The sequence below is a fragment of the Brachyistius frenatus genome, unplaced genomic scaffold (genome assembly GCF_029030835.1).
Source record: "Brachyistius frenatus isolate BFR_SWC_R1_liver_20210118 unplaced genomic scaffold, ASM2903083v1 Contig_10, whole genome shotgun sequence".
Classification (NCBI taxonomy): Eukaryota; Metazoa; Chordata; class Actinopteri; family Embiotocidae; genus Brachyistius; species Brachyistius frenatus.
Genome location: NW_027210609.1, coordinates 2,897,958 through 2,924,586, shown reverse-complemented (window position 1 = coordinate 2,924,586; position 26,629 = coordinate 2,897,958). Strand labels below are relative to the sequence as shown.

General features: G+C 38.6%; 1 protein-coding gene across 1 annotated transcript in view; it reads left to right on the top strand.

The window, feature by feature from the left end:
- Positions 1 to 20,383, top strand: part of slc6a11b (solute carrier family 6 member 11b) — a 28,061-nt gene extending 7,678 nt beyond the window's left edge. The window contains exons 7-15 of the mRNA XM_069690884.1: positions 272 to 406; positions 8,859 to 8,962; positions 9,328 to 9,452; positions 11,353 to 11,465; positions 12,400 to 12,537; positions 15,103 to 15,205; positions 15,852 to 15,952; positions 16,408 to 16,578; positions 17,965 to 20,383. Coding sequence (XP_069546985.1) covers positions 272 to 406; positions 8,859 to 8,962; positions 9,328 to 9,452; positions 11,353 to 11,465; positions 12,400 to 12,537; positions 15,103 to 15,205; positions 15,852 to 15,952; positions 16,408 to 16,578; positions 17,965 to 18,108 — 1,134 coding nt within the window. The 3' untranslated portion in view covers positions 18,109 to 20,383. The remainder of the gene's footprint in view (positions 1 to 271; positions 407 to 8,858; positions 8,963 to 9,327; positions 9,453 to 11,352; positions 11,466 to 12,399; positions 12,538 to 15,102; positions 15,206 to 15,851; positions 15,953 to 16,407; positions 16,579 to 17,964) is intronic.
- Positions 20,384 to 26,629: the final 6,246 nt, after the last annotated feature.

The following is a 26,629-nucleotide window of genomic DNA, read 5'->3' as shown; positions in this document are numbered from 1 at the left end:
ACCCTCACGATTCTTTCAATTTAGTCAGTCTGATGTTGTTCTGAAGCAGTTTAAAAAATGGGCGGATGAGGATGTGGGCATGTTGGTTAGAGGTCAACATTATTCAGTGGTGACTGTTGTCGGCGGGCTTTTTGTTTGATTTTATTTTGTACGCATCATTTGAGGTTGTGCTGAGAAACTGCTGCTGCATGTTCTGAAAGTGACTCAGTTGGAACCATGTTTTTCTGTAATCTGTACATGTATTAACACATGTTCATGTGTATACCTGCAGGTTGTGTATGTGACAGCTACCTTTCCTTATGTAATGCTGTTGGTCCTGCTGATCAGAGGAGTGACGCTGCCTGGAGCCTACGATGGCATCAAGTTCTACCTCTACCCAGACATTTCTCGTCTCTCCGACCCTCAGGTAGGCTTGCACCCACTTTATCTGTCTCCTCCTATTCACTCAGTAAAAATCCTTTTAAATCTAGTGAATAGTGGAAGTGGCCACATAAAGCCACCGACAGGAAAGTAAAGTAATAGTTTGTTGCTATTTTAACATTTGTGCCACCTGCAGGTGTTACCGCTTCAGTTTTATAGCAGTGCTCCTGCTTTCTTTACTTGTGTGTTTGGATCTGCTATTACATTTTGCTGATGGTGGCACAGGTTAAAATGGACCTGCAATGGAACTTTTGGGAAGCTACACGTCAAAGGACACTGTTGTAGCTATCCATAGACTGTATATAATGATTGATGATGAGGCTGCAGGTCCCAACTTGGATCAATGAGCTTCTGTTTGATAATGGCCATCAGAATACTATTATTGAAGTCCAACAAGTAATGAGTTGTAACCAAAAAGCAGGCACGTGTTTTTAAAAAAAATTTTTTTATCCTCGAACAGCGCGGGGACACACATCAATCACAGAAACACACACTGACACAGAGGAGAGCTACACAGAGAGAAGGAGAGAGAGAGCAGCGGAGAAAACCCCGCCCCTCACCCGGTGAAGTGTCTACATGATATAATTGGAGCCTATGCTGTGTTTTAGATCGCACACTACAAATGTGATCACAGATCATTTCCCTGTATATTTTAGATGGGAACCGCGTGCGGCATGTGTGACAAATAGGCGTCGGGTCTCTTTTATAAATGTTGTGACGCGAGGCGTGAGAAACAGCTGAGTCTCAGCGGGCAGTGTGGATGCTCTCATCCATTAATATGGACGCCGAAATGAAATGATGCCACGCAGCAACAGGTAACGCACACGCCACGCAAGCAGTCAGTTCCAGGCCTTATACAATGGTGACTTTATGAATCTGGCATCCAATAGTGCTAAATTATTGACTACAGCGGGAGCAACGCTCTGCCTGTGATTGTTTTTTTTTATGTTGTTTTTTTTTTTTTGGGGGGGGGGGGGTCAAATTAAAGTTAGGACTACAGTTATGGATAAGGTCAAGGATCAGATGATTGACAGTGAAACAACCAATTACAGCAGTATAAAGTTTAGAACGTGCATCCGTCCGGCTGATCCAATCTGGCATCAACCAGCAGGCGTGTCGAGGTCCTTTCCACACACCTTTGCTTCCACGACTACTTCTCTTAGAGTAGCTGTCAATCACGATGTTACACCCCCATTTTATAGCATAAAATGAAACAACTTGAAACCAAATTTATCAGACAAATGAACACTTCCGAAAATGTCAACATTAAAAGAAGTATGTAAAATGACACAAATCAGATTTTGGAAGAATCTATTTGAGGTGTAGTTACATTTTTTTTTTTTAAGTTTGGCCCATGTCCCATGTGCTAAGATGGAGGGGGAATGGCTTATGACCTGTACTGCAACCAGCGACAGGGTGAGATTGGGGAGGAGAGGGGGGGTGATTTGCTTGTGATTGATTGGTTGTTATGTTGTGAGAGGGTAAAAGTTAGGGACCACTTGACTGAGTGAAACAACCAATTATAGCAGTGAATACTTTACAACAAATCACAGCACCACAGAGTTTAAAATGTGCATCCCACTGGCTGGCAATGTAGCACTTATCTTTGGGGAGCTGTCATGTCATCTATCTTTAGATACAGTCCATGGTAGTAGCCTAAAATGATATAAGACATGGTAAATACTTCGGAATAATATTCTTTAAAACTCTCATTCATAGAAAATCCAACATGTCTTGATGGCAGCTGAAGGCAGCAAAATGTTAATTTGATCAACCGAATCAGGTACCAAAGTAAAACAGAAGGAGTAGGGAGACCAGACCTGTGGGAATGAATTAATACCCCAACTCACACCCACCTGTTTGGCGCTGACTGGCTGTCAGAAGGACAAATGTTGTTGTTACAGTAATTGCGATTTTTCTTTTTTTTTTACACCTTTCACTATTTATGCACCGTGGTGTACAAAAAACAAATACACACTATATAACTGCTTTTTTTGACAATTTATGCTGCAAAACTGTTTGTATTATATGGTACCTCTATATTGTTACTTGGTGTTTCGTTATAAACTTTTGGCTGATACTCCTTGATCTTAATATGGGCTTACACTTCCTGCTGGTGATGAGATGATCAAGGGTCAGAATACAGTGAGCTGTGAGAACCTGCAAGGTTTAAAGATCAGGGTATGTAGCTAAAAGGGTTGGTGCATCATCACATAGAGTAATTTATACGGAGAGATACAGACACACAAACGGAGACTCCTTGACCTCGCCTGGAAAAGGCAGACAGCTTAGGTCGCTAGGCAACAGAGCACCAGAAAATGTCAGTGGATGGGGTGTCATGACAACGCAAATTGAGATAGATGAAGAGTTTGAGTGCAAAAGAGAGAACAAATCAGAATGAATAGTTAGATAAAAAGATGGATAGATGGATGCACATACTTTTCCTCAATTGACTGTAGAATTTTTAACTTTTAGGATTTGAATATACTTCTGTGGTGTGCAGGTGCCTGCCATTTTGTAGACAAGTTGTCATTTTGGTCTGCAAAATCAGACATCGCTGATATTAGGAGTCTGCATTTGTCTTAAATCAAGATCTTATATCAAAAGTTTACAATAACCTTTTTGTTGTGTATCTGCCAAACCTTGAGATAGGTAGGCATACAGTATTTAACAATAACTAATGGTCGCAGTGCTTCTTGAATGGTCAATTTGGACACAGGTCATCAAAGTTGGAGTCTAAGACTTCAAAGTGATACTGTTTTCTATCACATAACCATGTCTCTTTTTGTGTTTTGTTTTTATACTTGCAAATGAGGTGGTTGTCTTTCAACTTGCACGTTTACAAAACACATTTCAGAATAATTAGATCCTCCTCTCACAAACGCCTATCCTGTCTAAACACCTGTTTCACACACTTCATGGCAACAGCTGGTCTATGGGATGCCATGCCACAAATGTGATAACAAGGAAACTTTGCTGCCTCATAATTAAAACTAGAAATTCAGTCAAATCTGTGTAAACGTGTGTTAAGAACATACAGTATCAGTCCACAATCATAGATTTAAGGATTTACTGTGGTATATGAAGACTTCATGAAGCCTAACATACACATTTTTGATAAATTAACGATCACCAGTTATTTTTTTAGATGGATATTTATATAAAAATTCTAGTATTTTAAACTGGTTTGTTCTTCCTCTATTAATTATATTGACTATACATTTAACATAGTGTTTTATTTAATATATTTTTTTCATTTCATTGGCTCCCTGGCAGTTGTGCAGTAAGGTGATTGCATCTGCAAATTTAGTAAAAATAAGAGAAAGGGAAACAATGATACAGATAAATGGTGACTGAGTGAGACAAAAGGGGATTGAAGCCAACAAAGACACAAACAGCACACAGGCAGAATGATGGAGAAGTGCTGCTGTTGGGCAGAGGACATTACTTCTGACACCAATGTTAAATTAGCTTCCTCGGGGACAACCGGGGCTCTGTTCTGTTCGTCAGGCTGTGTGGAGTGTGTGGCTGGGTGTTGCCCTCTTTATTTACACCACTGAACTTTATCATGCCTTCCCCCATTCTCCGCTGTCCTATGCCTTTTTTTTTTTTTTTTAACTTCTGGCTGTCTCCCACCCTGTCACCCTCCTCCCTGGACCGTGCATCACCCCTCCTCTTTACACTTCTCACACTCTTATACACACTTGCTTTCTTTACAAGCAGTACAACTGCAACTGTGTGTTTGCTTATTTACCCCAGCTTCTCTTGTACCAAAGTCTTACCATTCAGACAAACGCTTTGACTTCACTTTCCCTTGTCATGTCAAACCTGACAACGTCCTCTAACCTTATTACAGTATTTGATGTTTATTGTTTTGTTTTTTTGAGTGAGTAAGGCCCTGTCTGTTTTTACGATACAAAATTCATACAGATGTTTTCTGGGTGGCTGGATCGGCCTACAAACACCTGAAAAGAAAGTTAGTACCCCTGTGTTCAGGCTTTAGTAAACAAAAACACATAGATTCAAATTAGAGGTTTCACTTAAATGGAAATGAAATAAACGTGCTTTAAGTCAGCATTGACTTAAAAAAAAAAAAAAAAAAAAAAAAGATCCTGAAGCTATGAATACGTAAACCTCTCACGATGTTAAAATCATGTTTTAATTGCAGGTACTGTAGGAAAACACAAAATATAGTCAGCCAGCATTTTTTAGATATGTTTTGTGTGAATATTTTGGGATGTGATGGACATGTTCATTACAAATATTTCCTTTTTGTGTTCATAAATCAAAAGAGGTTGGTCTAATTATAATTCTTTCAAAACATATATGGTGTTCAAATTAGTATTGATAAGTGAAGTTATTAAGATACAGTGTTATCATGGAACAATGAAACACTCCATTTAAAAGCACTGTGATGCTAAAAGGAGTAAAAACATTTCCATGTGTTGTATAGCATAACATTCAATTGGCAGGTTGTGTTCAGGTCAATTGATTAAGACCTTTCCATAAACAAAGAATGCAGTTGTTATTTACAAACAAATACATTTCTAAGATGTTTTTATTTTGTTTGTGTTGTTGAACATCTTGTTTAGAATAAAACGTTCAAAATACCATCTGGAAATTTGGCAAAACTTGAAAGAGTTCAATCTCATGGCTTTTCTCCATGCTCAGTTCTTGCAAAACCTCTCCTTTCTTTTATGGTTTGACCTTCCTACGTTTCCTTCTTTTGTATTAAATACCCTCTAAACCCGTCGCTTATAGCCACTCAGTCCAACTTTACCTCCTAACTAACATTAGCACTCTGTACTTGGCAATCACATCCTTCAATACCTCAGCTACCTTTCACTTTTTCTGACAATAGTAAACCAAAAGAGTAAAACTGTCAATTATATTATTGTTAGAATCTGAACTAAAATGTCAGCTTTGCAGAACTATACTGGATTTGTACTAAGACGCATTTTGATTGGAGTCGCAGTATTTGGGGGAAACGTAAATTCAAAAGAGTTTTCACAGTGTTTCATCAGCCCATTAGAAATGTTGGTGTTGTTTCATGATGGCAGCCTTATGTTTGTTGGTAAAACTGAATCGCTGACTCACTGATATACGCCTGCACTGTTTATACAATGTGATATATTATGACTATTTCATAATGACCAAATTACATTCACTCATGTGTTACTTAGTAAAGTGGCAGATGAAATCTAAACTATTCACTTTAGAAAAATGACTTCATGCTCCAGTTTACATATTTATATCAAATTCGCATGGATCTCGTCACAAATGGAAGGGGACGTGAGGAGCACAGAGAGGGGTACATTTACATTACAAGAACACTATCTTACAGCCAGTGTCATCCAGCTTTCAAACAGTAGAAAAGTTTCCTGGAGCCACAGTCCCAACATAACCAAACACAAGCCGGCCAAATTAGGCACAACATCAACAAGTGATTCTCTCTGAGCCTGGGCCTTTAAGGTTTCCCTGCGCTGTGCGGCCATCAGCTGAGGGTGAACTAAAGGGAACATTAATGAACATTAGGAGAGAAAGGCCTGTTCTTCCACAGGAACAGTCCTGTGTTTGTGAGGTCACAGGAGTTACCGTGGTTACTCCCAAGAGGGAGCAAAGACCTTGCGTTTGTTAATTGTTTTTCGGTGGGGAAATGAGATTAGTGGCTGAATGGTGATGTGAGAGAGTTTTCAAAGAGCCCTGCTGCAGTAGTTTTGAATCCGCGAGCACCCAATACTATCCTGTGGTCTCTGGAGCCCTGTGTTGCACTACAAACTAGTTTCATAATGCACGTTTTACTGCTGTCTCAGTGAAAAGTCTTACATGTGTAAATCCCCATGCAGTCGATGAACCAAATACTGATTTCCACACAGACCTTAATAATATAATTTGCTGTTATACAGAAAGTGATGGAAGCCCTGTATTAAACTACTTCACATGTATTTCACTCCAAATACATGCGATGAATAAATAATGTGGCACTTCATCGCTGTGCTTTGAAATTATATCTAGTTTAGTTTGCAAAGGGGAAAAAATTTAACCATTAAAATGCCACAAAAAGTTATGATTTCATTATTTTAGTCCCTCTTCAGGACCATAAGAATGCAAAACATCTGCATAGGAATTTATTTACATTTCAGGTATTTAGTTGATTACATATATATATATACCTTTTTTTATTATAAATAACAAAATAGGTTGTTTGTCAATGCCCTCTAAAATGTGACTCCAAAATGATTGTCACCTTAATGGTTAACTAGGACTGCTAGGTTTAGTTTAGCGAAAGACTGTATAAGACTTTAAAAGAAACACGTTTGGTATTGATTGGAGACAGGATGCAAGCTGGACCTTCATTGTCAAAGTCAATATATATTTTTTAGGTACAGTTTATTCAAACTTGGCACAAACGTTCCTAAAAAGAAGAGACTGGCTAACTGTGGCTTCTCTAATAAACCGGGGTTCCAGAAAAACACAGCCCACCACTGAAGTGACTGGTCAAATCACTGTTGAATCCAGATGTTCCAGTGAAAGAACTTTATTAGAAATGGTTATATACAGAACGCAGGGGTTTGTTCGTGAGTGTGTGCGTGTGTGGTTTCTGAAAACAGATGAAAAATACACACAAAAGAATAATGCAACTTAATAAAGAACAGATTAATTGTAACTCGTCATCAGTCGTGCATAACATGCTAACACAGTGGAACACTAAGCCACAGCGGTGTTAACACACAAGACCAACTATATTATGAAGCAGGTAGTATTCTGCAGTGACACTCGCGCTGTGTGGGATAAACTAACACAAGGTGCCTTCAACACTTAATGAAATAAAACGCAGCCAGTATACTTGAAACAACAATACACGGGAACGCATATTAGTGATTAACTGGACAAGATCTCAACGGAGCACACTCACACACGGAGGCAGACACGCATGCTTAAACACACGAGGCTGTCAAACGCAGTAACACACGTTCATGACTACCACATCTGGCTTGGCTTAGCAGAGGAGAGCTGCCCTGCACAGGTCTGCAGGCTCGGAACGTACCACTCCAAGGTGGTGTGGCGCGATAGTCCAAGTGAGCCTGGCCTTTTCAACAGTTCCTTTGGTCCCAAGGATGAACTGATTAGATTTTGGTAGTCAAAGGTTAAAGGTCACTGTGACTTCACATCCCTCCCAACCATTCGTATCGTGAATGCAACATTTATGGAAAGCTTTGAGGGAATTTCTTTCTAATCGGCACAAACTTTTACTTGAAACTTGAACCTGCCTTCACTTTACTTGAATCAGGGATGAACTGATTAGATTTTGGTGGCGAAAGATCGAAGGTCACTGCGACCTCACAAAACATGTTGGTTGCCACAACTCAAGAATTCATACGTGAATTCTGTCAGAATTTCACACGATGTCTAATAGGATGAAATGGTTATGCAATGCAATTGCAATGTTATTACAATGCAATGTTCTTCAAGAACACAATTTTAGTTTTCCCATGTTTTGAGACAGCTTTCTCTCGTCTTAATGCCACCAACTCAACACAATGGATCTCCTTCATAGGGACTATCTTTGATAGAAAGTCATTCTATGAAAGCTTTTCATATTGTGTTCGGTGTATTATATAGGGCAAAGTTTGAAGTTTCTGAATAGAATTTTTCAATGGTTTTGCCTTAAATTAAATTCCATTCAGCTTCCCATTCAATATGCTGCTATACTGCCAATTATGGTTTGAGTTAGCACTATGAAAAAATATTGGATGTTTAATTAAACCTTCTTGTTACACCGTTGCTCTCCATCTTTAATCCTACCAAACAGTATTGTAAGGAAGTCAGTGAAGCGTAATGTGAATATTTAGCAACTGGAAGACTTTGAAGCTACTTTTAGGATTTCAATCTATGATTCATGCTGCTCGACTATGTGTCTCTCAGAAGAGAAAGAAGACAGTGAAGATGAGACATAATTTCATTATGAAGTCATGTGACTGTTGAAAGGTGGATGAGGGGTAACAAAAGAAATGTGGGATTTAATTAGAGAAGAAAAAGTCACCTTTTGGCATATCATGATAATTTCTTGTAAATGGGACCACATATTCTATTCATTTTAATTCTGTGGTTTGATTAATAAAAAATTTAAAAAAATTTAAAAAAAATTCACTCAAATAATTGTTTTTGTTAATAATAGAAGCAGGGATTAATCCCAGTGTTATCATGCAGGGATATCTGCTCTTGATTAAAGGTTTAAATGCCAATAGAATAACCTACGAAAATAAATGAACAACGGCATGAGTATGAAATTGATGTGGATTATGTGCAATAGACCTCAACCAGTAGAGACTTGGATGATCTATGTCAACACCTTACTAAAACACTTAATGAGGGTTTATCACTTGGTTCCACCTATCTGTATATGTGCTTCATCTTCATGCCTCTTTTTAAATTAGGTATGGGTGGATGCGGGAACGCAAATTTTCTTCTCCTATGCCATCTGCTTGGGCTGCCTCACTGCTCTGGGAAGTTACAATGCCTACGATAATAATTGCTACAGGTGAGGAAGTAGATACTAGTAGATGAATGGTTGGATGTCATGGCGACCATCAATAGAACAATAAGTTAAAGTATCTTTTGTGTCACTGTTTGTGTTTTATCACTGTTGACACTGTATACTAGCCAACTCTAATAAATATAAGAATACAGGTGGAGCCCCACTGGGAAAAGATGATTGAGAAGCCTGAATGCATTGGTACATAATGTGTCGTTTTAGTTTTTGTTCCATTACACATCATGTCTTTGCATAAAACTGAATGAGGCAGAAAATCTGTTTGTGTTATTTCTAGTGTCATGTCCAGCGACAGTTTTTACAGTGCGTAAGTGTGATTTTGTTGTTCTCTTTGTTTCTGTCTCACTCCTTAGGGACTGCATCATGCTGTGTTGTTTGAACAGCGGTACCAGCTTTCTGGCAGGTTTTGCCATCTTCTCTGTACTGGGCTTCATGGCCTTCGAACAAAATGTTCCCATCGAGGCTGTGGCAGAATCTGGTGAGAGAATAACAAACAATGTAATGTCACGAATCTGAATAAGTAGCATCTTTCAGAATTGTAATGAGACCATGGAGCTATAACTTAGAGATAGTTTGACCAGAAAAAAAAAGTCTGTCCAAATCTTGGTGCTCTCATCCATCATATTGTGCTAAAATGGATAAACATGTGTCCAGTTATATAACTCCATACTCTTTTCCTAGGCTCTTAGAACACTGCATTATGATTTATTCAAGTCAGTATGAATGATTTAGTGGATGTGACAGAGCGAGAGATTGGAAATGTTTGACTTAGAGCACAGGAAGGACAGAGCTTAATGCTTTAGATAATGTGTTTCTAAGGGACTATCACCAAATGTGGGAGTTTAAACAGCGCAATGGCATACCACTTCTTCAGTTGAACGAACCAGCCTTTCAGTGGGGCCTAAATAGTTAAATGAAACATTTTTGTTTTCGATGTTGCAAACATTTCTAAAAACTTGTTTGCAATTTATCATTATGGGGTGTAGATTGATGGGCAAACATTTTTATCAATTTAAAACAAAATCTATACCACAATAAAATGAAGGGTCTGAGAACTTTCTTAATCCTATTCAGTAAAGTAGTGATTTAGTCCTTTGAAGTGGCCGGTTTGGCAGCTCAAGTCTCAATGGCTTAGTCTCTACAAGCTGTCATAACATTCTTGGCAGATACTCTGTCAGATTAGATGAGAAACATTTGTGAAGTGTCATCTTCAGGTCTCGCCACAGATGTTGTATGAGGTTTAAGTCAGGGCTTTGGCTGCACCACTCAAGGGAAGTTAGGGACTTGTCCCGAAGGACACTCCAACGTTATCTTGGCTGTATGCTTTAAGTCATTGTCATGCTGAAAGGTCAACCATCGCCCTAGTCTCAGGATACATGCAATCTGCTGCAGCTTTTCTTTAAGGACCTCTCTGTATTTGGCTGCATTCATCCTTCCCTCAGTTTGGACTGGTCTCTCTGTCCCTGCTGCTGAGAGTCCCTCCTCTAGCATGATGCTGCAACCTCCGTGCTTCCCCCTGGCAATGGAATTAGCTAGTTATCTGTCCTTGTCCTGATTTTATATCTATATTTATTGTATATCATGAGCCAGTACACTTTCCTCCATTGTAATATTTTTTTTAACAAATGGCTTGACATGTGGAATAATCCTGCTCTTACCACAACTATTTACTAACAATAGTACAATAACTAATAATACAATATAATAATTAAAACACTTCAAGTCCTAACAAGTAAAACTGCAGTAATTGTTTGTTTTTATTATTTTTATTTTTATTATTATTTTTTAATTAAGTTTTCATTAGGAATTGTGTTTATTTCTACCTCAGTCCAATATTCACTCATTATTTGGCTCCGTTTCAGCCCAACAAACGGGGTAATATCTGCCCCTTTTGCTGCAAATAGCACCACTGTATAGAAGCTAAATGCTAACTATGTTTACCTGCTGTTTGGTACTGGGCAGGTAGTCCTCAGCAGGTTTTTATAACTATTTGAAGGCCTGTTGTGGCTACAAATGAGATTAAGAAGAGCTATAACAGTTAAACAAAACCATAAAGTTGAGAGCTGAAAAACAAAACAGTGTCTTAGAAGATGCTCAAACGGTCCATAGAGCCTGGTGGTAATGCAGAATGAAATAACTCTGTAGTTTCATCAGAACAAGTGACCATTTTCACAATGCAAAATTGTTGATATCAAAGATATTGGACATCGCTCTAACTAATCAAAAGTCAAACTAATGATATTATAAGAATCAAGTAATTATGCAAAACATGAAGAGAGGGAACCTTAAAACCCCATCTTTGTGGCATAAGTTGTGATCACTTTTGTCCAAAGACCAGTAAAACTGAAACCTGTGTTTGTCTTTTTTTTGTCATTCAGGTCCTGGTCTTGCCTTCATTGCATACCCCAAAGCTGTTACTATGATGCCTCTGTCTCCACTTTGGGCTTGTCTCTTCTTCATGATGCTGATCTTCCTAGGCTTGGACAGTCAGGTGAGTATCACTGGTGTGAAAATGCAAATTACAAGTCAAGCTTGGGACAAACCTGACGACTAGCTGAGACCTAAGACCTGAGCAAAACACATATGAGGACTTCAGTCAGGATGGACTCGGGTGGTGGACCACCCTTCAAATCCAGTGAGAACTTTGTCACACCTCCTCGTACAAAACCAAACATGGCCACTAACTTGCACCTTGCAATGTTTATAAGGAATGCAATTTGCTCCTGAAATTACCATTTGGGTAAGATCCTGAATGTAAATATGTGACTGATGGAGAAAGAGGTAAGTGAACTTCAGTTATAGCTGATTATTTACTTATGTATCCCCCTCGGGTGGCACACAGGTGATGTCATTGGCTGATGCCAGTTTCAAATTTCAATAATGATTTTAAAGATTGACTTGCAGCAACTGGATGAGAAGACACTAGATCAGAATCTTTATGTATCACAAATTATATGCTTTTATCAACTGACTGTTAAAACCAATCAGTCGTAATGCCCAAACCATATTAATAATCGGCTCAGCTGTGTCTCTTTGTGTCGCTGCCACTTATCATGAATTAAGATATAGGTTCACATATCAATATTGCGCATCTTCAAATTTTGAATATTTGGAGATAATATAAAAGCTTGGCTTCATTTTTATTTCATTATAAAAGAAAAGATAATACATTAATGACATTTACTTACATTTTTTAACAACTTTTTGTGAAAATTTGAGACACCAAAATGTGTCTTGTGGAAAAAACATAAGCCACACTTGTCACACTTTTCTGTGTATATGTTTATGTTTAATATCCTCAGAATATTCTAAGCCACTGTACTATCTTTTTATCAACAAACCAGGCTGTACAGCTGTAGTTTTCTTGAATTGAAAAATATATTTTTTTCTGTACATGGAAATGAATTTGTTTGTCTGTTTCTCAGTTTGTGTGTGTGGAGAGTTTAGTGACAGCTGTGGTGGACATGTACCCAGAAACCTTCAGGAGGGGCTACCGCAGAGAGTATCTGATTCTCGGCATGTCGATAGTCTCCTTCTTCATTGGACTCATCATGTGTACAGAGGTAAGACTCAGCTACATAGTCTGCTCCGTTCCAGCTTGTTTTTAGCCACATTTGGGAGGATTCAGCTGTACCTCAACTTTATAGTTTACAGCTATGAAGCTGTTGATAAAGAAAAATTAAAGTTTCCTAAAACCTTTTACGACTATTAAATTTTGAGCCCATTACCTTTATTTGTAATCAAGGGGTTTTACATTAAAGTACAGCTTTACTTTCATAAACCACCTGAGAGGATTGCTTATTTTCTATGACTACACATTTTAAATTGTACATATTTTGACCCTCTATTTAGTCGAGTCATCGTTATCATCATCATCATCATCATCACATGAGTCTAAGATTAAATCCAGACAGGTACATTGTAGATGATGGTCATTATTCTTAGTCATAGAAAGCAGGTGAACCTTTTTTGCAGTCCAAAAGTAGATTAAGATAATTAAATAGCTTGATCTATTAATAAATTTGACATAATTTGATTTTGTAATCCACTGTCATCTTTCATGGATTATATTTTTTAAATCATTGCGAGATCTCTTGTGTTTGACACTGTCTCCAGCCTTTAAGGTCTGTGGTCAAGAGTGACATTAGCAGCAGCCCTGCTGTGCCTTTAAGACCTTTCATCTTTATGTTGTAATACTGAAGAAGAATTGGTTCTTCACACTATCAAGAAGGTCTTCATTCCACTAAAATCATTTCATGTCTATATAAGCACTGTATTCCACCCCCAGTATAAACACACTGTACTGTTGTAAAGTGGTTCATAACGGCCATGAAACAAGGGGAAGAATTCCATACTTTACTGAAGTACAGTTCTTTCTTACTTTCATAGTCTTTTGTCTTTTATGTCTTTAATGTCCGGTGGATTGACTTTAGTTTGTCAAAACCCCCTCTTCTACCTGTCACTTTGACATACATTTTCTGTGCTTTCACTTGTCTTCCACCACTACCTCCACTATAGACACTTTATTTCTTTCAGCTGCCAAAGAGCCATCTTGAATAAAATGGCACCAGGACTCGAGAGCAGGATTAAACACAGTTCAAAAGGTCTCCTGGGAGTGTTGTTCAATGTTTGGCTGAAAGATGTGCATAGAATATATTCTGATATTCTTAGCTGTTTACTAGTGGTTTAGAGCTGTGATGTAACCCTACTCTCAGATTCATGTGAGGTTTTATTTATGATGAACCTTTTAGTGAGAGCAGAAAGAACAGATAAGTTGTCTTGAGTGTAGGTAGAGTAGGTAGAGTGGATGATGAAATGCAAGACCACCACACGATCACGGCACAACACACCCGGCTCCTCAGGTCAGGACTCAGCAGTCCACCTACATCTGAAGGACAAGGGACACTCATTCCAGGACAGCAATGTGCACATTTTAACCAGGGAAGACTGATGGTTTGAGTTTTCAACTGGAACGACCATCACCAAACAGAGGGGGTGGAACACAACACCATTTATTAAGCATTTACAATGCAATCCTGAGATTCACCCCCATGCAGGCAGCTTAACACCGATCCACACCATGACTCATGTGACTCACACGATGCCTGGGTAGGGTTTTAGTGGGGTTTTAGTGGGGTGTTAGGCTGTTAACGACCCAACAAGAGGTTAAAAGACTGGGACTCCCCACAAGTCTGTCAGAACTGAAGCAGCCTTTCGGATGAGAGGCAAAGTGTCTTCAAGGTCCTCAAGCAAGTCCAGTTGCCTTTGGAAAACTTAGAAATGCAATGACCTGAATCACTGAGCATCTTCACAGACAAGACCACCATTGGTACTGAAGCAATGGAAAGTTCTGTGGGAGATACCACACATGATGTCGATCTGACCATTCAATATGAAGATGGATTCACAGCACACGTCTTTACACCCTGTGTTAAAGTACAAATTAATCAGACACGATGTACCATATTTATTAGTGACCTTTAGATGAGCGTTTCGGTGGATTTGTTGCCTTTCGACAGGGCTAAGCTAACAGTTTCCTGTTTTTAGGCTCTGCTAAACTAATCAGCTGTTGGCAGGACTTCTATTTTCACTGTTCAGACATGTGAATTGTATCATTTCCTCTCAGCAAGAATGTAAATTCGAGTATTTGTCAAAAAGTAAAACTATTGGTTCAGGGATGACTCATCGTGATTGGCACAAATTAACAAAGAAAAATGAGATAATGCTGAAGGCTGAAGTTGCTGTCCTTCCGTAGATCATTTTAAAATATTCTCAAGGTATCAAAGTCATAATTGGGTATGACAGATTGTATTTGGTGTTTAAATAGCAATTTTAGGAGGTTATATAAAACAACTAAAAAACAAAAAGCACAGCAGATGGCATAGATGTTTCACAAAAACAATATTCAGTGGTTTTGACGTGAACCTACTGATGCAGGGAACTGTAAAATTGGGTCAAATCCTAATGTTCAGTAAGGTAAAAGAAAAAACAGTGCTGGGAGGTTGCAGTGTGGATTTGTCCTTGCCATCAATTCCTGACAAGCATAATCGAACCCACTTGATTCATTTCATATTTGATGTTATCCACTTGAGCTGCGGCAGAAAACTGACACCGTCTCATCCTATCAGGGTGGGATGTACGTCTTCCAGCTGTTTGACGCGTACGCTGCCAGCGGGATGTGTTTGCTGTTTGTGGCCATATTTGAGTCCATATGTATCGGCTGGGTGTACGGTAAGAATGAGAGTTTCATCTTCAAACCTAAGCAGGAAATCTCAAAGGAGTGTCATCAGATTTTTGTTTTGTTTTACTTCTACCGCTTCAGATTACAGCATTTACACATTTCAGCACAGAAAACAGACCATTGCACAAAACCTTGTGTCATGCTTTTACCGTCTTTGATTAAATAATATTTCTTCTCTGCCCTCTGCTGGAGAATGGAATCAAACACATGCAGCATTCTCTTGATGTTGTACAAGGCAGATAAATCATTTTATTTTGATGTTAAAAAAAATTAAATGAATGGCACTACAACAGTGACTTTTTATTTTTCTTAAGGACATATACAGCCTTTTTTTCTGTTATTTCTGTTCTGTATTGTGCATGTGATGACATGACTAAAGAAAAAACAAACAGTATGTCCTTTTATTCAATGGATTTAGATATCCATACATTTAAATTATTGTTGACAACAAGTCTATTTGACATAAAGCAATATAAAATTATTTTTCCTCTCTCGATAGAAAGTTGCAGTCTGGAGTTTATCCATATCACGTCAACAACCTTTTTTAGACAGCCTTAAACTGTCAAAAGACATCAATCATGTCATTATTTTGATGATACATGCAGAAACTCTGAGTGACACTCATTTACATTTCAGGTAGTGACAGATTCTACCTAAATATTGAGGACATGATTGGCTACAAACCTGTCTTCTTCATCAAATGGTGCTGGATGATCCTGACCCCGGGCATCTGTGCTGTGAGTCCAAACACAAAATCATGTGAAGCAGTAGCATCAGCAATAACAAACAGCATATCATGGAGATAAGCACAAAAGTGCTGAGGGACAGACTCGTGCAGATGATTCATATTTATTTACATGGATAGATGGACTTATATGGATTTTGGGGTTCAAATTCAGTGCAGTTTTTATGCATGACATATAACTGGGTAAAAATATAGCTGTACTTTGTAGCCAATCACTGTTGATTTATTGTTTGTGATTTAGGTTCTTAGGATTATTAATGCAAGCAAAAACAACATTTGATTGATACCTGGATTTAGGGGAAAATATTACCATGTTACACATTTACAGCATGATAACGGTTTCAGTCCTGCAAATGACATTTGTTCATCAATGAAGCAAATACATTTATTTTTTACAATCTAAATAACAACATTTGTTAACATAATGTGTCTTTTATTTTTCTGCAGGCAATTTTCTTGTTCTTTTTGATTAAATACAAGCCGCTAAAGTACAACAATGTGTACACCTACCCTGACTGGGGCTATGGTATTGGCTGGTTCATGGCCATGTCCTCGATGGTCTGTATCCCTGTGGGGATGATCTGGAAGATTTGGAAGACTCCTGGCACCTTCTCTGAGGTAAAAAACACCCACATGGATAAATACTAATAATAATTCAAATTCCAGAGCTGTCCCCTAAATAATGAGGTAGCGGATCAAAGTTATTACTTATTTATGTATATACTCTTCTATATGGGACTTTAGCCACTGAATTTGTGTGGAATTCAACGTAATCCTTGTAATGCATATCACACAAATCAGATAAGGCTGTAGATGATCAGCAGCCTCCAATCAGCCGTGGTCGTTCCCTAAACATTTGTTCTCCACTATCCAAACCTTGCATTAGGCTTCAAACATATTTTTCTTCTTTGCACAAAAAAAATATCTATAAAATGAAAATTATTTTCTGTCAGCCTTTGACTCGTTCTTCTCTCCTCCTCCTCCCTGCTTCATAACACAAAGCAACTCCTCAGCTCTCTAAATTTATTTTGCACAATACAGGTTTTTAGGCCTACCTTGGAAAGAAATTTCCATTCACGGTCTGGACTTACTTCTGCATAAGTGAAGTAAAATTGGGCACTACTCTGTCCAATAAGCGTCCATAAAAACGATTGTCATTGGATGATCTTTCCAAGTAAAAATGTTAAGACAATAATGCAAAATCTTGTCCTGGTGTACAAATCTCTTCTACAAAACAGCAATGGAAAGCATCAACAGATGTTTCACTGTGGGACTGTTACTGACACCAGTTAGGCCTTAAATGGAGAGTGAATTAGTAGCTGTTGTTCAAAGGAGAGCTGTTTTGGTATTGAGGAAAGGTTTTAGTTGATCCCATTCCTAGTTTGTATTGAATAAGTCTAAACGATGGAGAAGGCGTATCTCTCCCATCTGACTGTCTCAGAGGCATTCTGATTTAGTTGGATGATTCCCCATCATGGCTAGAGGGAGGATAAAAAAACAAAAACAAATTGCGGGTTTGTGACGGGAGATGATCAGTTGTGGCCTCAGGCCTTTGGTAGACCTGAAGCATGATGAAAAGTGAAGAATGTATCAGTGAAGTTTTGGTCTGGAGTGAGACCAACATGACATACAATAAAACTTTAGATATTTGTACATGCAGGTGATTGATATTACAGCAGATATTCCGTTTTTTACAAGTTATTTGGCCAGTTAGTATCAAATTCAGCAGATGCTTGGACGAAAAACTTTATTTGATAAGACATTACATCCCTAACTTACCTTGTATCTCAATGCTGTTCTGTTCACTCGATCACTCAGACAAGACTAAATGGCAAAGCATGAAATTAAAGATAACAATGAAAATAGTTTAATTGATACAAATGAAGTAATAGTTGATATTACAGTAGCACAAAAAGCTGTTTTACTGTGTCAATGGCATTTAAATGTTATTTTAAGAGAATGATAGAGATGATCTTTTTCCCTTCTTTGTCCGTCTCTCTGCAGAGAATCAAGAAGTTGACCACTCCCAGCCCGGACCTGAAAATGAGAGGGAAACACGCTGCCCTCAGTCCTTACGCTGCCAATGATGCAAAACTTAAGGTTGATGGGAAAATATCTACCATCTCAGAGAAGGAGACGCATTTCTAACTGACCATCTGACTGACCGACCAAGCTGCCCACTGTCCAACAAACAAAACCCACGACAACATTCTCAGCCACCATACAAAACAGGAAATGAAACAAATGACTCGGAGCGTTATTTTTGTTTTGTAAAAAAAAAAAGAAAAAAAAGGAAAAGCTATCACACGATTACGTAGTCTGCTTCTTTTTGCGCAAACTTTAAATAACACGTTTGTTGTTTTCGATTAACAGTGTGACTAAAGCTGTCTTTCTTTTCTAACTGTTAATATTTTAAATTCTGTTTGATGACATACATTATATGGTTAAAACCTGTCTTGGTACCTTGTCAGTACTGGTCACACTTATGTCTGTGCCTTTAGAACAATGCCGCTGTGTTGTGTTGAACAAGGCTTACAATGTACATTTCTTGGCAAAGTGCTGTGCCTCAATATTAGGTACTAGGTACCCAAATGTGACTATCTAAGATGCAGCAGCTTGGGGACCATTCTACATAGTTTTGCGTGTTAAGGAAAGACACTGAAGTATGTCTTCGCACTGAGGCTATAGGAGGGCACCGAATACCCCTGCAAGTAAGACTTTTAATTATATATAAAGAGTTTTGCCATCAAAATCTCGGACCCTATCAGAACTAGCTGCGACTGTGAGGGCTGTGGAACATTTTTAGGCCTCGAGTTTTTCTCGTTTACTTGAATTCATTGTTGTTTCACAGCAACATACGCTTACTAAATGTATTTGAATGATATTCTTTGGTCATTGATCATTATGACAGCATGTATTGGCTCTTGGGTATTGGGTTTTACAGATTCCCATGGCTTCGCTTTTTTTTACGGAATCTCGCTGCTTGTGAGGGTTACAGCAAAATTGAAGGGTAAATACAAAGAGATCCAGGTTTTAAACATTAAAACCAACCACCCTCCCCCACACTTGTAGAAATCTTCAATTTTCTAGTTTGAGCTCTGGATCTCCTTACATGGCTACAAATAGCTGTGTGACTCGCAGGCTGAGTCTCAAAACACACCTCTCTCTCCTCTAGCCGCCCTCCTATAAGTCATGGATATCTGTCATTTCACAGTAATTATGCTGAGCCTAACACAGAGTGACAGATAGATGTGCTTCCAACCCTGCAATTTTATTTCCTGCTCCGCCTGTAGAGGAGAAGAAGGACGCCCATCAGATGAGCATTTCAAACCTCATCTGCCTTCTTATCCTCATTCTTTTTATTCTTTAGTCCCTTGTCCCCTTCTGATTTTCTCCCACTGTCCCTCCTTCTCATCTTCAACCTGTGTTTGTCCGCCTCGTTCACTTCTCTCTGCTTCTTTTCATCACAAGGAGTGCTTGAACAATGACATCGGTCTTGTATGAAACTGTGATGCATTACATTTCAGCACACATTTAAACTTCAGCGGTTGATTTGCACCTCTGCCACCTATTTTGTGACACTAAAAACCTCGCTAAATAAAATACATCTCATAATTTTGCTGTCTGAGCCGCTGCAGGGGTGAAAGCGCAGTCTTTTCCTGTCATCGGTGTAATTGTAGTAGGTGACAATGAGCTGGTCTCATTGTTCAGATCAATCTCTGTCCATTGCAGCCTCATCCCATCAGCACTCAAATGACTCAGAGTTGTCTTTCCCCCCTTCCTTTCTCTGTCCAACTCTTTCGCTTCCCTTCTTTTCTTTCCCGTGTCCTTGTTTCCTGATGAAAATGCAATCAGAGGAGAGCATCTGAGGGAATGAAATATTCTCTTACAGTTTTTCAGGAGGAGGCAAAGAAAGCAGGGGAAGAAATAAGGAATTGATGAGATGAGGAAGTGTGTGATTGAGTAAGTAATGAGGGGAATCGAGGAAGTGTTTAGTGACTGAAGCTCCTCCTGTCTAAGCTGTGACGTCCTCTTAAACATGTGATTGGTCCCTCTGGTGTGGTTGCATTATGACATTATCACCTCCTCACTGATGTTTGTACAAGTTAATAGTTGTGTGCATCAGAAATTATAGCCTGCCGTTTAACACTGATCATATTGATGTATATTTTTACAACTCTTTCTAGAACTCTGTGGTCTATATTTCTTGAGACTGAAAAAAGTTTAAAAAAAAAAAGAATTGCTGTAATAAAAAGAATACTTCCTTTGTTTTGACTTTTGATATGCTCAAACCATGTTGTTATAGAAATATAATGAAAGGTGTTTTACTGTTCTGTACTGTTCTACACACATTTTGGTATTCACTGGACACATGAACTGTCTGCTTACTCATTTTTAAGAATAAATATTATGAAGGAAAGCAGAGTGTAGACTCTGGTATTTTTTATCCACCTTAATCTCACAAGTTAGCTGTGCACATATCCTGAAAAGAACTACTCTTAGATACTGACATTTTTCTTAAAGTCCATTGAAAGGGTTTAAACCCTTTTTATCTCTGAATATTTTATAGATAAAATCGGGTAAGATGACATTTTCTAAGTCCAAAACAGTAACAATAACTCTAACATAAGGGAAATATATGGAGAAAAAATAGAACTACAAACAATGTCAATGCTTATTGTCAATACACAGAACTGTATCATATATACACAATTTGCAGATAGAAATGTTATTTTGCCCCAGTTTAATAACCTTTTTTTTTTACTCTATAATTTCTTCATCTTCGGTGTCTCTAACAAATACTGGAAAATGTCAAAAGAGAATATGAAAAGTTGATTTAATTTTTTTACTGCTATCAGTGTGCCTTATAGACTTTCTGTAGAAGTCCAACACGTGTCTCATCAATTCACGTATCACTTTATGTTCCACTACCACTAGAGGGGCCTCAAAAATCCTGATTACAGCCTTCAGAAGTGCAGGGTCAGCCCTCAGACCACCCTTATGACTATGCAAAACAAAAAAAGAATGAGTCTATAAACATTGTTATTTCCTGTCCATGACCTACATATGAAAGATTTTATGGAACCTTTTTCCAATATGTTTGTGAGTCACCGTGTGTGTCTGTGTGTACATTTGAGCATGCTGTATGTGAGAGACACACATACACACGCACGCGCGCACACACACACACACACACACACACACACACACACACACACACACACACACACACACACACACACACACGCACGCATCGAGCTGTTACACTTCAGAAATCAGCTTAAGCGTCTTTGATTTGAAGGTGACATCTTGACTTGATCCAGTAGATGATGTGCAGTAAATCTTCTTTTGTTGTTCTGCTGGTGCATGAAACTAAGAACACTGTGAACTGAAAAAGTTTTTGGATGCTGCAGCCAAACCAAAGCCTTTCTCTCTAAGTGGAAAATGTGTCTTTATCATATACTGTAAAATTACTTTTTTTTTTTTTCTTTGTAGTGTAAGCTTTTATCTAAAACCTTAATCTAAAACAGGGCAGCAAGCTGGCAGGAATATACTGTATGCATGACAAATAAAATTCCACTTTGGCAGAAATGTTTTATTCCGGTTCTTCCAGTGATGGTTAGGAAAGATGACAGGTGATAGATTCATTGTCAAGTTTTCCTGGAAGCTACCGATTGTGAGAAGAAACAGCCTGGCAGAAAGATATGCAGATTATAGAAATGTCAAACCTGCCAAATATTTGCTACTAACACCAAAATCTGCAGGGTTAGGGTTAGGGGTTAGGGACTGTTTTTCACATTTTGGACAACATTCTATAGTATGACGTTTTTGTCATATTTCAGACGACATTAAAGAAGTATTACTTTTTTTTGTGCTATTTTTGACGACATGCTATAAGTATGACTTCCGTTCAAGTTATGGCAGGCAACACAATAGTGCAGTTGTCAGCGTTGTCGTCTCACAGTCTAAAGGTCCTGGGTTTGATCCCCGCCTGGGACTTGCTATGTGGAATTTGCATGTTCCTGCATAAGTAATAACCTAAAAGTAAAATATGTTGTCCAACATATGGATGACTAACTTATGCATGTAGTCCATGATGTAAAACAAACATCATGTAGTCGTAAATGTGACAAAGTCACACTCTAAGCAAGAACATGCAATCCTCCACAGACAGAGTTCCAAGCCCCTGATCGAACCGAGTACTTCCTGATTGTGAGATGACAACGCTAGCAACTGCAAAGTTGTGCTGCCTTTATTGCATGTTTGTCTGACTTATATAACTTATATTTTAAACTTTTTAATGAAGAGAGCATTGTGGTGTAGTGGTTAGTGTAGTTGCCTCCCAGTCAGAAGGTTCCAGGTTCAATTCTTGCTCTTGACATGGCTTTTCATCTAGGATGTTAACATCATCCTTTCCAGGGTGAGTCTCAAACCTGGAACCTTCTGACTGGAAGGCAATAATGCCAACCACTGCACGGTTGATCGCTCTTCCATGACATGCTTAAAAGTTATATAAGTCAGACACTCATGCAATTAAGGCAGCAAAATGGTGCAGATTCCAAACCAGCGTTGTCATCTCCAAATCAGGAGCTTCTGGGTTCGATAGGGGGCCTGGAACTTTGTGTGGAGGATTGCATGTTCTTGCTTGAACATAATGTTTTACATTATGGACAAAGCGCACAAGTTAGTCATCCATATTAAGAACGACAAACTTCCCTTTTAGGTTATTCGTTTTGCATGAACATGAAAATTCCACATAGAAAGTCCCAGGCAGGAATCGAACCTTCAGACTGAGATGACAACACTGACAGCTGCACCACTGTAATGGCATCCATAACTTGAACGAAAGTCATACTTATAGCATGTCATACAAAATATGCAAAAAAATATATCATGCTATAGCATGAGCTTTTGAACATATTTCAGACGACATGCTATGGTATGACTTTTTGAACATATTTCGGACGACATGCTATAGTATGACTTTTTTTTAGATATTTTGGATGACCTTCTATAGTACAACTTTTTTGTCATTTTTCAGAGGACATAGTATGACTATGCTATTTCGGACAAAGCGACTTTGAATGACTTTTTTTCACATTTTTAACGACAGGCTATTGTACGACCTGTTTTTTTAATTTGTTTGAAATATGCTCCGATCCACTGGCTCCCCGACGTGCAGCATGCATATGTGTCTTTTGGGAAAAGTATCCAGTCTTGGCTCACAGCTGCCATTTATTGCTGTGATTATAGCCGGGACCTCACATTAACGTTCAGTCAGTCACTCTAAAGGTTGACCAATCTGCTACCAGTGTTGGTGGTTAAATGGAATGATGCTTAAGTCGCGTATTATTTTCTAAAGGTAGTTTCAGCAGTGGCAGAGTGTCAGCCTGTTTCGGCACAAACTGATTGGTTAAAGCTCCTCTAATAGTTTCAAAATGAACCCAAAGTCTACTGTAGGATGGACCAACTGTGAACGATTCCCTAAGGATACCCAGACCCATATATTTATGCTGTGAATCTGGTTGTGGGTGACACCAGGCTACCAATGATCTAGACAGCTTTACTAGATAATTACTATTTATAGTAGTGCAGCAGTAAAAGTTGTAATTAAAGTTAGTTCAGAGTGGTAATTTTTTCAAATGGACATGAGTGTATCATATCGTGCAATTTTCTCCAGGTCTGACCAAAAAAACCCAACCCAAAACATCCTGCATTACTGGGAGTAGTCTTACATGAGTTTCTTGGCGTGTTGTTCATCGCTTTAATCTGATGTAAATTATATCTTACTCTCCTGATAAACACCCAGAGATTATAAAATGGATGAAAGGGGAACTGGAGAAAGGCAAAGGAATAAATAGGAGAGGGGAATAAAAGATCAAAAGAAAACAGAACACAAAGAGAGCAAATACAAAGACAAAAGGATATCAGAAACAGTTTATAGCTCATGTATAGAATATTTGAACACTGCTGTTACTGCTGATATTTCAATCTTCCACAAGGAAGTGATTGTGAAATCCTTTTGAAGCCTGCCAGAACAGCTGACTTTGTTCAGTAAATTCCAATAAGGGTTCATTGATGTATTTAAACCACTATGAGACTTTTTATTTTAGTGTTAAATCTGAATTTAAAAAGTCAGACGATGTAGTTGAGAATGTCCTTGATAAAGCAGTTCATAAAACATCCCTTAGACAGAAATATTGGCTTTTATTAACTCGCAGCCTAAAATCAGCCACAGGTCATATTATTGGTTCTTTGCTTTAAAAATATTCTGCTTCCACACTAAATGTAATTAGTTCTTACTCCCTTTTGATCCCATGCCACTGTGACATGAGGCTGGAGTGAGTCTTTCAGTTTCAGCAGGGGGCAGCAAATTCCACACTACCGTGACTGAAGAAGCTTCAGCACCTGGTTAAAAATACCACATTGTATTACGTGTATCCATGTGCATCTGTTTGTGCCAATGCTGCACCTGACTGCATGCTAATATGAGTGGATGTATGTGTACGTGTGTGTAATGCATTTTCAGCTCAAAACCATACATGTGTATTAACGCGGCACGTGCGCATCTTTGTCATTATATGCTAAATTAATGGTTTGCGTGCTCACAGCGCCTGACACGACATCATGCAATATCAGGTATATCTCATTCTTGCATGCTTGATGCTGACGTGTGTGTAATGCATTTTCAGCTCAAAACCATACATGTGTATTAACACGGCACGTGCGCATCTGTCATTATATGCTAAATTAATGGTTTGCGTGCTCACAGCGCCTGACACGACATCATGCAATATCAGGTATATCTCATTCTTCCATGCTTGATGCTGACAGCCTTTTACTCTCTCCCAAAAGGCAGATGAAATACAAAAGTGCCCAACAATATTACCAGCGTAACTTTGAACATGCGTGTTTTTAACGTGTCTGTGCACACGAGGTATTTCCCTGCACGCATGCTCTTCCTCTCACGCTTTAATTTGGGGGCATAACCTTGACAAAAAAAAGAAAGGCAGATAGAGTGGGCTAGGTGGAAAGTGGATGACCAATAGTAGGAAATAGATGAGTGAGTTGAAAGAAATGAGAGGAGAGAGAAGGATGGGGAAAGGAAATGAAGAAGGGAGGGGCACGAGTGGAGAGTACAGGGGGGAACACAGGGAAAATGGTTTCTGGAACTGGCGAGAGCCGAGAGTAGAGAAGCGGGACAGGAAACTCAAGAGGTTAAAAAGGGTAACAGTGTTCATCGCCTTTTACCTGAGAGAGACAGACAGCTGCTTCCGGTACCAGCCGATTAGAATATCTGCCTTCCACTGTTGTAGTTTTCAAACCAGAAATATCAAATAAATATATAGATATCTATTTTGGCAGTAATGAGGTAATTTGTTCGATATCTCTCCAAGAATTTGGTCTGTAAACCAGTTTGTAAACATGGTTTCATATTCTTATCATAATGTCATTTTCAAAAACGATGTAAAGCAAAACAAAAGCCCTCAACACAGTTAAGGTCATCGTGTTTTTGTTGCAAGATTACATCAACTGCAGTCCTGTTGTAACATAATATTGTATTTTAGTCTTATTTCACAAGAAGGGGAATAACAGGAAAAAGCAGGAGAATCCTTGTCTTCATTTCAAAATGCTTCGTCGTTTCATGTCCGTTGAGCTTAATCCTTACTCAGATAGAGTACCACTGTGGCTCAAATCTGTGTCCTAATTATCAAATCGAAGATTTTTCAAAGTAAAACGTACCCTATATAGCTTAATGTTACACTTCATTGTTTCACTGTAATTGCCAAATGCTGCTATTGGGTCACAACATAACAGCTCAGGGCTTCATCCACACCAATATGGTTTTGTTTTAAAATGCATAACTTTTGCCTGTTTACTAAGGAGGAAATATTTTCAGTGTCAGTGAACCACAGCATTTATCACACATAGGTTTTACTTGAGTTGCCTTTCTCTCTTTTCAAACTAATTTTTGTCCGTACACCTGTCCGAGTTGTGCGCAATGCAGCAACAGGAGGCTTCTCTGTGCCGGCCGGCTAGCTAGCATCTACAATATCATGTGAGGCATTTAGGGAGCATCGGTCAATTGTACTGTCTTGGCAATGGCTTGCATTTGAGTTCTTTAGAGGACATCTGTACATGTATTCTAAAATGGTTGTTAAATGAAATGACATCCAACTTGCTTCCAAAAAAAAAAGGAATTAAAAGTAAACATTTCAATTGTAAGCCCCTTTTACAAACAAGTTAACAAAATAATAGCTCATTCAGTCAGTTAGGCATTCTTTAAATCACTGTACATTTACACCAGTTCCGTAATTAAATAGTGTGTCAGAGGACCATATGATTAGATGACATCAAACTGAGAGGTGACAACGAGTATGTTATAATGCACACTGAACACACATGCATTTGTACTTCCCCTGTGGAAGCATTTAAAACACTCATAATGAAGTCAAATCCGGGTCCTGTAGTGCTTATTTGTTCTCCAAATGACACATTAATTTCTACTGACATCATAACCAGTCGAATAAAAAGCTTCTTTGTGTTCTCAGTTAATGGGTCAAAGGAGAAGGCGCCTGAGGATACTCCAGGCATCTTTCTTTCTCACTGCCGCCCTCCCTCTCCTCTTTAGTGGGCAGCAAAGGAAGTGTAGCCTGAAATATTCAGC